Below are 12,271 nucleotides of genomic sequence, written 5' to 3'. Positions count from 1 at the left end.
GAAAGGCTGAACTCTTCATTAAAATAGCTTTCACGTATATCAAGCTGGAATGAGTGGCCTTACAAATCAAATAACTTGGATTGCAGTTGGGGCTTTAAACTTTATAGGGTGGTACAGTGGCGCAGCTGTGGTCTCACAGCACCAGATATCCAGGTTCGACCCCGACCTTGGGTGCTGTCTGTGTGGAGGTTACACATTCTCCCTGTGATCATGTGGGTTTCTCCAGGTGCTCTGGTTTCCTCCCACATCCCAAAGTTGTGCCTTGCTGGGTTGTTGGTTACTTGGCTTCTGTGAATTGCCCCTAGTGTGCATGAGAAAGTGAATGAGAAAGTGGGATACATAGATTTAGTGCGAGCAGGTGATCCATGGTCGGCGTGGATTTGGTGTGCCGAAGGATGTGCTTTCATGCTGAATCTCTAGTTCTGGGGAGATGGGAACAGGAATTAGGCATGAGTAAATCTATTAAGTTTAAGATGAAGGACAAGGTGGTAATATAGAATTGTAATCTGGGTAACGATAACCAGAATGTGACCAGAAGGAACAGAATATTAAACTATGACACCGCACCTGTAAATTAGATTTTTTTTAAAGGAAATAATGTCAAAAACATTACATAAAAACATTACATAAAGATACAGTCTTTATCTGTATGATAATTGCATTAATTACAAAATGAACAAATTTGTGACACAAATAAATGGATATGACCCAATTAATCATCATTTAATAGTTTCCTAGTCTGGAAAATGAATATTCACAGGGACATACCTTCAAAAAGGCAGCCAAAAAAGGTTCGATGGCACTGTAAATACGTTAATATAGGTCAAGTAAATTAATTGGTAGAAATTACCTTGGTTCAGAAAAGCAAGATACTGTATCAGCTTTGTGAAATAAGTAGCTAAACATAGGTCCCAAATTAATAATGGGAAATATGGAAAATGAAAGTTGCTTTGGACAAATATTTGGTACCTCAATTTATGGTAGAAGACAGTAAAATAACTCCTATAAAGAGAAAAGAGGCAATAGAAGGGAAAACATTCACTGAAGGAAAGATACTAGTCAAACTAATGGCATTAAAGGCTGACAGTTCCTTAAACATGACAACCTACATCTAACAAGGAGGCTTCCATATTTTCTCTAGTAATGCATAGAGGCTATTCAGCCCATCGTCAATGCCAGCTTTCAAAGCAATCCTATTCTCCCATTTATTTCCTTGCAGAATATTGTTTCTCACATGCCCATCATTTTCACCATGACTTTCCTATCAATCACAAAGGGAATCCAGAGCATCTAAAGGAAACCTGAAAGCTTTTCACTGTACCTTGGTACACGTGACAATAAACTACACTAAACTAAAACTAGACTGTACCAGAGGTCAGGAATAAAGCAAGGTCACTTGCATGATGAGGTAGCATAGCTATGTACTACGCCAATTGGTTGTGATCTTCCATATTTCTGTAGATGAGGCAATGCAATGATGCAGCTTGTAGAGCTACTGATTCCCAGTCCAGTGACCTGGGTTCAATCCCAGCTTCCATGTTGTCTGCATGGAGTTTACACATTCTCTCTGTAACCGCATAGATCCATCTGGATTCTCAGTTTCCTCCGACATCCCCAAGATATAGGGGTTGCGAGGTTATTTGACCAGTATAAATTGCCCTAGTGTTAAGCTGAGTGGTAGAATCTGGGGAAGTTGATGGAAATATATGTGCAAGTGATTAATAAATGGTTGCCATGGAAGACCAAAGCACCTGTTTCTGTGCTGCATGACTTTACGACATTGTTAAAATTTGGACTGGAAAACCACAAACATAATATCCTTACAGAAAATACAGGTCCACCACTGATTTTTTGGCAACTGATGGTCCGGCACCTCCTTTAATCTGGACAGAATTATGAGAGCGCAGTTGAAATTCCCCCCTGGAAGTTCAATCTGAAAATGTGGCATCTCAGCTAGGTGAGGCAGCCACTCTCAACCTTATTGGAACTTCTGCAGCTGGACTTATGATCAGCAGTTCCAATTTGCCCCCTGTGGCGGGGGTCTGGACCTCAGGCCTGACTGGAGCCGGAGGACTCGTTCCTATAGCCGACTTCTGCAGCCAGACTTCCAATCGGGGGGTCAAATTTGCCCCTTGCGGTCGGGGCTCCAGAACTCCGACCCACCCGGAGCCAGGGAATTAGTTCCCATAGTCGACTTCCAAAGACGACTTTGCGGGCCAGTATCTCAGACCATCATGGCGGCCTAGGCGGACTGTTCGACTCCCCTTGGAGGGTGTGACATCTGTTGGTCGGGCAAAATGAATAATCCGGCAAGGCTCTGGAACCAGGGGAGCTGGAAAATCGGTGGTGAACCTATATCATGGACCCAGTTAGCATAATATAGTTCATTGCGAAAATACTGAAATTTGTTGTAAAGGAAGTAGTTGTAGATGATTTAAAAATACAATCAAGCATTGTAGAAAATTGTCATATTAAACAGTCAACATTATTTTAATGAAAGGGAAACTACATTTAACAATAATATTTGACCCTATTGTATGTACAGTATATGGGTAAAAAAACAAATGGGTACTTAAGTTTAATATGGCGGGACAGAATACAAGAGCAAGGAAGCCACGAGGAACTTCGATAAGACAGGTGAGATAGGCAAATTAAAATGGTTAGCAACCAAGTGCTCCACATGGCCATAGCAAAGGCAGTGCAAATGTTTGGCAAAACGGTCACCTCGTCTATGCTTGGTCTCATTGAGTAGGTACAAGGAGCAGCAAGTGTAGTAAACAAGATTGCAGATGGTGCACATGAATCTTTGCCGCACCTGAAAAATCTGATGGTTATTAATCTTTGACATTCTTTGCTCCAGACAGCAATGATGGCTGACTCAGTAAATCTACAATCTACTGGAATGGATTTTTAAACAAAGGGAAATCAGGATTATAGGGACAGACAAGAAAGTGGATGCAATGTCAAGGTCAGATCAACACGATCTTAAGGGTAGAGATAGTTTGAATGGATATATTTCTTTTGTTCTGATATCACCTCCATCAATCTTTTACCACTTCAAACAACTTACTCATTATCTATATTTTCTGCTTCAACTCAATTATGCACACAATCCACCTTAGGCTAATCTAGCCTCTCCATCTTCCCTCCACTTTTCTTGCACATTCCCCACCACCCACAACTCCCTCCTTCCAGCTCATTCAAACCTGGAATTTTAACTCTAAAGCTTATTTACAACCTCAAATATATTGTCAGGGTCTGGTCACTGACTCTCAGAAATGTGAAATGCACTGAGACAAATTATTTTGTAACTGTTTTCTAAAGTAAACAATCCTAGGGCAGCTCACATGCCTCAAGTTCCGTCATAGTTGCATGCTTCTTTTTAATATGCTGCTTCCAGTCTGAAATTTTTCCTTGAAATACTACACAGAAATGTAACCAGTACTTCAGGTTGCTGGGACAAGTGGCTTGAGTTACGAGGAGACCGGTTGGGCAGGAACTGGAGCGGAGGTGCCCTGGAGGCCGTTCGGAACCACCTTGTCCAGCGCAGCTGGGAAACAGCAATAACCACTGTCCCTTCTACTGATTCTCGCATTCAGAGATTGAGAGCAAAATGCGAGGTTTGGGACGTTTGGTGTGAGGAAACCCTAACCTGTTCTGTGAGACTCCCACGACCTAGTTCAGGATGGAAGGACGTTGACCGTAAACGTTCACTCAGCTTCTCATTCCAAAGACAATAACCTGCATTGCTTGCTGAGTGTACAAATTTCTTAACAGTTAAAATGTATTTTTATTACTGCAAGCTAAAAATACTAAAGGCTGTTTGTTACATTGCTTAATAAAGTGTCCATCTCAATAATTGCTCGGCAATTTTAATAGACTCTGCAGGGCAACTAGAGACTGTAACTGTTCTCAGAGACAGTCAGCTATAACCAAATCCATTATAAAGTGCTCTGTAATAATGAGGGTTTACTGTATATAAGGTGATTGATCTGTCTTTTTCCCAGGGTAGGAAAATCTCAGTTAAGACCATAAGCTTAAGGTGAGATTGAAAAGATTTAGAAACCTGGGGAGCACGTTTAGCCATGTAGAAGGTGGTGGATATATAGAATAAGCTGTCAGAGGAGGTGGTAGAGACAGGTACAATTATAATGTTTGAAAGACATTTGGACAGACTCATGGCCAGATAATAACTCTAACATAAGAACACAACTATATAAAAAGATAGGAGCAGCAGTAAGCCACTTGGTCCCTCAAACCTGCCTTATTATTCAATAGGATCATGGCTAATCTACACTGGCCTCAGCTCCTTTCTGAACCAGTTTCTCATAATGCTCAGTTCCTTGATCTTTAACATATTTATCTACCTCCACCCTAAATACTTTGAATGTTCCTGTCTTCACCTTCTTCAGCAGGAGAGAATTGCAGTCATTACCCACTGAGACAAAGAAAGTATTACGCTCTTAATTATCTGCCAATAACCTATGTTATCTTCCAGTTAGGTTTAATTTAGCTTAGAGATACAGTGCAGAAACAGGCCCTTCAGCCCACTGAGTCCGTGTCGACCAATGATTGCCGTACACGAGCACGATCCTACACACTAGGGACAATTTACAATCTTTACTGCAGCCAATTAACCTATAAACCTATACAAGGTTGGGGTATGGGAGGAGACCGGAGCACCAGGAGAAAACCCACATGGTTACAGGGAGAACGTAATAACTCTGTACAGACAGTACCAATAGTCAGGATAGAACCTGGGTCTCTGGTGCTGTAAGGCAGCAACTCTACCGCTGCGCCACTATGCTGCCCTTTGCCAATTTTATTCTGCTCGACCATAACTGCATCACAGAACTCAATGGACAGTTAAGAATAAAACCACCCAAATCTATTTAAATACTTCCTTTCCTGTCGAACAATCACTGGCAATCTCTTTTTTAAAAAAGTCTTACTCAGGTGCAAATTTTTTGTTAATGCACAAGTTCACAAGAGGAGAAATCTTTTCAATAACATTAGCAATTGTTTTTAATTTCAAAATCTAATTCTTGTATAATGAGGCCATGTATATCACAATTGGGCAGACATTCTTATAAACTCCCTTTATCTATGTTTTTTCTTTTCCAATAATTTTAAAACTTGAGCATCTTACTTTAATTTCAAATAATGAAAAATGTTGAAAGCATCCCAATTACCTTGGCAGTGATCAACAAGTGCCGCAAGGGTCTTGAGTCTAATCTTGGGATCATAAGTCCAGATAAGTAGGCGTCGCAATGTTAGGCTGCTTTCCAGTCCAACATTCACACCTTGGTCATCTTCTACTTGTATCTGTGAGTTTAAATTTGAAAGAAAATGTAGATTAATTTCATTGACAAATATACAAAGTAAGGAACAAGGGAGGTGCAACACATTGAAAGCAGTAGATAGAGGCATTAGCCAGGGGAACTCTTCAGTACAAGCACAAATTCTTCAACGAACACTATCTGACAAACATTAATAAATCCAATAGCATTTTCCCCAAAGCATCCGGAGAACAAAATACTAATATCAGGCAATTATTTCTAAGGGCTGTTTCATAATCCCATAGTCTCTGTCAGATCACTAGCATTATTCTTTGTTGATAATAGAGCGTAGTATTTTCTCAAGGAAACAAAAAAAACTGCTGAAGGAATTCAGCAGGTTGGGCAACAACTATGGAGGGAAATGAACAGGTGACAATTTAAGTCAGGGTCTTTCTTTGGATTTACTCAAGATTCCAGCATCGGCCTTCTCTTGCGTTGCCTTGTTTCCGATTGGAATTTTGTGCCTTAAATGGGGTATATATTTGTTGTAAACTAAAGAAATAAATACTGCATTATAGAAACATACAAAATAGGTGCAGGAGTAGGCCATTCGACTCTTCGAGCTAGCACCGCCATTCAATATGATCATGGCCGATCATCCAAAATCAGTACCCTGTTCAGCTTTTTCCCCCATATCCCTTGATCCCTTTAGCCCTAAGAGCTAAATTTAGCTGTCTTGAAAACATCCAGGGAATTGGCCTCCACTGCCTTCTGTGGCAGAGAATTCCACAGATTCACAACTGTCCGGCTGAAAAAGTTTTTCCTCATCTCAGTCATAAATGGCCTATCCCTTATTCTTAAACTGTGACCCCTGGTTCTGGACTCCCCATTATATTATATATTTCTTTATAAGAAACTAGACGTTATCCTCCTCCCCCTCCAACCCCCCCCCCCCCCCCCCCCTGCCTAGGAGATAGATTTAAACTTTAAAATGTGAATAACTTAAAAAATATAACACAAATTTCAATAAAACTTCTTCCATTAGCACCAAAAGGACGACGGTGAGTAAGGTGGGCCTAAAATTGTTGCGCTATCGTGTACCGTTTTGGCTGTAGTTCAGGAACAAACAAACAAACGAGAGTTTTAGTATATAGATATTATATATTTCTTTCTTTCAATTTCACCCAATCTATCACCCAATTGTCATTCTTTTAAAGTAGCTTCCCAATCTACCATTTCCAGCTCATCACTCATGCCTTTGTATCTCACTTTGTTTAGACCTAAAACCCTGGTTTCAGGGAAAGTCTAATTTTACATTGGCTTCTTAATTATCAGAACATTAACCCTTTCTCATTGCATGGCACTAGATCTTAAATAGCTTTGCTTCTCAACACAATCATTCAAACAAAACATATTCTGCACACTCTGTGCATTTGCCTTCCACACTATGATTGTGTGTTACTATTGCTTATTTGATTTAGCCAGCTTATCTGTAGATTGACGTTCCCCATGATTATTGCATCATTCTTCAGAGAATGCCTTTAATTTTGAGATTTACACTGTGCTCTTTAATACCACTAATGTTTCTATACAAAACTCCAACCAGTATTGTTTACTTCTCATTGTTTCCTGGCTCCAACCAATCTGAGTATTTTTTATATTTTCTGAGCTATGAGCCATTCTCTATTACATTTACCACATTAGCCATTAGCAGTACTCTTCATACTCATTTTTGATTCTGCCTATATATTCTGAATGTTAAATACCCAGGAATATTTATTTCCCGATATTGATCATTTTCCAACAAATTTGTGTAATGGCCATGTCATACTCGTTTATCCATTGTGCTATTATTTCATTAACTTTATATTTCTTATGTTTGACACCTGGTAGTTGTATGTAAAGAGACCTTAGTCATTCACCTCTCATTCTTAATTATGCTAAAACAAAATGTGAGCATGCTTTCCTTGAGGTCAATATTGTGGCCAATATCAGGTCAATAAAGGCTGTACTATGTTTCAATGTTCTAAATTCTATATCCTCTTACCATGATTAAGGGCCTATGGGTGTGCTATTTAATCATGATATAATGTAGGATTAGCCAGACCAATAAAAGATTGAAAACTCAACAACATGAGCTCAAACCTTCTACAAGGTTGGATCCATTTATTTTTCACTTTCATCTTTATCTTGCGGCAACAGATTTGGGGCATGGATAGACTGCACGACAAATTTATGAAGTTAATTTGGACGGTATGCAGTGCTAAATATAGGTCAAGCAGAATTATCAGATACATTTTCATTTGGATATTATTTAAGCACTGATAATGGAATAATACTTTAGCTAGTTCAATACTCAGCTATCAGCCACAAACTGACAATTTCCTTCTTACAAGCATGGCACATGGCCCAAAACCTTTAAAGTATATTTGCAACTGACTGTAATTTAAATCCATTCCCTCTCTTCAAGGCATTAAATATTGATAAGAGCTATCATGTTATGTGGGGATATTATCCCTCATTCTCCACTCTACAAATTGAATTCCTTGTCTAAATGCTGGCCTTCCAAACAGCAAAGAATAATAGATCTTTTTGCAAGGCACATTTGAGCGTCAATAACAGCTAGCCCAAGTTTCTCGTAAGGAAAGGCACTTAATCCGATAAAGAAAAAGGAGTAAATAGCTTTGGGATAAGAAAAGTGGCTCAAGAACACAGAACAGTATGACACAATAATTTTTGTCCTTTATTGCAAAGGGGCTGGAGTTTAAACATAGTTATACACGTGGTAGTGAAGCCACACCGGCAATAGTCTGCATAGATTTGATCCCTTAATCAAGTATTGATATAATAGCATTGGAGGAAGTCCAGAGGAGATTCATCAAGCTAATTACTGGGATGAGATGATTTTCCTATCATGCAGTTTATGCCAGTTTGCCTTGGAGCTTAGAAGAATGAGGGGTGACATTGAACCTTCAAATACTAAGGGCACTTAACAGGTTTAAAATATTTCCACTAGTGGGAGGGACAAAAACAAAGGGACACAATTATAAGATTTGGCAATGGTTATTTAAAACTGTGAGTAGGAACTTGTTGCGAGGGTAGTGAACCTCTCCGAATTCTCTGCCACAGAGGGTGATGGAGACAATACGATAGAACTTTATTCATCCCAGGAGGAAAATTGATTTGCCAGCAGTCATAACGAGATACATGAAATTAAAGTGACGAGTAGAAAGGATTGGGGATTTGCAAAGATTGGGGGGACGGGGGAATCAGTCAGTCTACCCCACGACAGGAGTTGTACAGTTTGATAGCCACAGGGAAAAAAGGATGTTCTGTGGCGTTCTGTATTGCATCTTGGTGGAACCAGTATGTTGCTGAAGGCATTCCTCAGTTTGACCAGTGTGAAATGGAGGGGGTGAGCTGTATTGTCCAAGATGCTCTGCAGTTTGAAGAGCATCCTCAAACATTATTACAAATATTTGAGAAGGAAATAGATAAATATTAGAGAGTTTGGTGAATTGAAGGCTATGGGGAACTGATGCAGAACATATCGAGGCCAGAATAGATCAGTCATCATCATATTGCAGTGCTGGGCAGACTTGAGATGCCTGCAGGTCTCCTCCTGCTCCTAACTTATTGGATTCTTGTGTCAAAAGGTGTCTGAGCGTTCCTCCAGATGAAAAATAGTTTGCATGGAGGCACAGCAAATAAGTAATATTGACCTTTACTGCAAGGAGTATGTTGCATAAAATTAGAGAAAATTTGATGCAACATTACAGTACATTAATGAGACCAGAAACAGGGCCTTTGCCCCTCCATGTCCATACTGCCTGTGGTGCCTTTATACACTAATATCACTGGCCCTAGTTACAATGAATGCACGTTTAAAGCTCCATCTGGCTCAAAAGAGGCTTATCTAGCCACATGCACTGGTATTCCTCTACAAAGAACATAGACCTTATCATCAGCAAGGTCTCATCACCAGCAAATTCATAATTCTTTATCACTAGTATCAAAGCAAAGTAGAATTAAAATGCATGATCCAAAAAATAAAATAAAATCATGAATTTTACAAAACCAAGCTAAGAAACTAATAGGCTAACAGAAAACAATAAAACAGCTTGAAATTTGTATAATGGACAGGAATATTGAAATTGAATCAACATCAAGAGTCAATTGTATCTAATGTACTGGAACAGAAAAATGAAATTCTTATTTGCTGCAGCTTTACAAACACATTAGCAAATATGAATTTAATTTACAATTGTAACCACGCACAGTATCCACACGCAAGTGTGCAGTTTTAGAGGCGACAGGAAGTGACTTTGAATAACCAGTAACTGGGTAAATGTGAGAACTGCAAAGTGTCTTACCTGGGAATGTAAAACAGAAAGTAACCTGTAATATTCTTTCAGTTCCTGATGCAAGGAAGCACAAAAACTCTGCAGGAAGAAAATTTGAAGCGGCTGAAATAGATAACCCATGATTTCAAAATTTCTTAAATGCATATGTTTTTTTAAAAATGAAGTTAACAGTAGAGAACATTTAGGTACACAAGGCTGATCCTCAATGGTTTTAAACACAACTGGGATCAGGATGTTTCACTAAGAAAGTTAATATCTTTGGAATTTGCTTCTCACTGCAAGCAATAAATGATGCCAACCGAATTTCTCACTGCAAGCAAATAAGTATTTAAAAAGTATGATCAAGCAAGCAGGGCACAGAAATTAAACAAATGGAACATTTAACACTAATCTCAGAATTTACTTTAAGGATAAATAATTTACCAGGCAGTCATTGAGTGTCTAATAGCTCAGGTCAAATTTGGGGGTAAGGGGAACAGAACAGGTTACCAGATAGTGAAAGACAAAAAAAATAGGCAAGGAGAGTTGGATAACTAATAAAAACATGTTACTCGATTCTTGATCTTATTCAGGCTATCTTACTCATACAGGGCATCTTGTGGCAAGTTTCAGTTCTGATATAGATGAAATGAGGTGAATTAAACTTACCTGCCCCACAAGACCAAAGGCACAATCTAAGCATCTTTGATCTGTATATTTTCTTATTTTATTATGAAGCCATCCAAGTTCTGATAATCTACTCACTGTATCTCTCAGAGATTTTGATACTCCCAACTGAAAGGAACATAAAATGAAAATCAATCTAAGTTTTGGCAAATTTTGTCCAAGAATCCACTCAGGTCTTCCAATACATTAATTTTAATCCAAATCTTGAAGCACCAGGTTTCTGGGTGGGAAGCAACATACTGATTGGAGTTATGAATTGCTTGCACACTTTTGGACCACTCTTTCAATCCTTCTTACTAGGCATACGTACAAACGGAGACCCATTTGCTACAAAGTTTAGTTTGTGTGATTTAAAAAATATATATTTAGCTACCAGAGAAGACGACACATGCAGCAATTACAGGCAGGTCAGGGGAAGCTGCAATGGAGGGTTTGGGCAATGGATCAAAAATAGGCACATAAATTATACATTTTAAAAGAGATCTCATTTTGAAATAACTAAATGTGAAATAAACCCATTCTCATTTTCTGGTTTGCCCTATCAAAAGAATCTAGACAGTTTGGGTATATTCCTTCGAGTTTTGAAGAACATCTATATACTAAAACTCGTTTGTTTGTTTGTTTCTGAACTACAGCCAAAACGGTACACGATAGCGTGACAATTTTAAGCCCACCTTATTCACTCTCTTTGGTGCTAATGGATGAAGTTTCATTGAAATCGGTTATTTTTTTTTAAGTTATTCGCAATATAAAGTTTAAATATATCTCCTCGGGAGGGAGGGGGTGGAGGGAGGATAAGGGGGGTTGAGGGGAGGGGAGGGGAGGAGAGGAGAGGAGAGGAGAGGAGAGGAGAGGAGAGGAGAGGAGAGGAGAGGAGAGGAGAGGAGAGAGGAGAGGAGAGGAGAGGGTGCTGCACCAATGTAGGAGAGGTTTGGGCCCAATGTGTCCACTTGGTCTAGTTTGAGATGTTGAAATATTTTCACTTGCGGGAGAATTACGACAAAGCGACACAGTTACAAGGTAAGGGCGTTGTTCATTTAAAACTAGTGCATAGAAATTTCTTCACACAGAGAGTAGTGAATCTCTGGAATTTTCTCCCCACAGAGTAGGTGGAGACCAGATTAGAAATATTTAAGTTGGAGATAGATAAATATTTGAAATGTCGAGAAATTGCAAGCTTTGAAGGACTGGCACACATAAAATCAGCCATGATCATATTAAATGGCAGTTCTGCCTTGAGGTGTCTTGTGGCCTATTCCTGCTCTTATTTTCCTGTGGTCTTGGTTTGAAAGTATTTTGTCACAATAATTTACTATGGATAGCTGAGCGATTTGTTTTGTGGTAGTACGAGTAAGCAATCTAATTGCCCACAACATTTTCAGGATATTGACAATCGCACACAGAAATAATGACAACCACCTCAGAGTAAAAACACATGGTTTTTAAATGAAAGCTTTGTGTTTAACTACTTACTATGTTCTGTTCATTAAAATAGTGGTTTAAGCAACAAATAAAAAGCATCTATGCTAATATATAAATGGTAAATCTTGCACAATAATTTATTTTTTAATTGCAAAGAGTTATTGAAGGCGAAATACCTTGGAATCAATTTTATAGCAGTTTTCAGAATTACACATTTTGATACATTTGCCATCAATTCCCTGGAAGACATAAAGAATATCTCTGACCAGTGCGACCTCTGTAACTTCTGCAGATGCTGAAAAATGAAACAATAGATCAGTACCTTGCCTTTCACTGGTTCTCCTTCAACAGGTTGTGTTTAACAGTTAAACCACAGAGCACAGTATCAGCACACAATCATGGGCAACAATTTGAAGTTTCTGCAATATCTTACTTCAGTACTGACTTTAGAAAAGAGTGGGTTCTATCAAAAATACTTTATTACACCAGGAGACATGGTAGGCAGCAGTCAGCATTTTGCACGATTTTGTATGAGTTGAC

At 38.9% G+C, this 12,271-nt stretch overlaps 1 protein-coding gene across 2 annotated transcripts in view; it reads right to left on the bottom strand.

Annotated features, from left to right (window-relative positions):
* The window catches only part of tubgcp3 (tubulin gamma complex component 3), a 63,062-nt gene that overhangs the window by 37,504 nt on the left and 13,287 nt on the right, over positions 1 to 12,271 (bottom strand). For both annotated transcript variants that reach the window (XM_078403001.1, XM_078403002.1), the window contains exons 7-10: positions 11,908 to 12,026; positions 10,292 to 10,417; positions 9,653 to 9,721; positions 5,193 to 5,325 (exon numbers count right to left, since the gene is read on the bottom strand). In XM_078403001.1, coding sequence (XP_078259127.1) covers positions 5,193 to 5,325; positions 9,653 to 9,721; positions 10,292 to 10,417; positions 11,908 to 12,026 — 447 coding nt within the window. The remainder of the gene's footprint in view (positions 1 to 5,192; positions 5,326 to 9,652; positions 9,722 to 10,291; positions 10,418 to 11,907; positions 12,027 to 12,271) is intronic.

Source organism: Rhinoraja longicauda, chromosome 7 (genome assembly GCF_053455715.1).
Source record: "Rhinoraja longicauda isolate Sanriku21f chromosome 7, sRhiLon1.1, whole genome shotgun sequence".
Classification (NCBI taxonomy): domain Eukaryota; kingdom Metazoa; phylum Chordata; class Chondrichthyes; order Rajiformes; family Arhynchobatidae; genus Rhinoraja; species Rhinoraja longicauda.
Note: the sequence above shows the minus strand (reverse complement) of the source record. Positions and strands in the feature narration are given on the sequence as shown.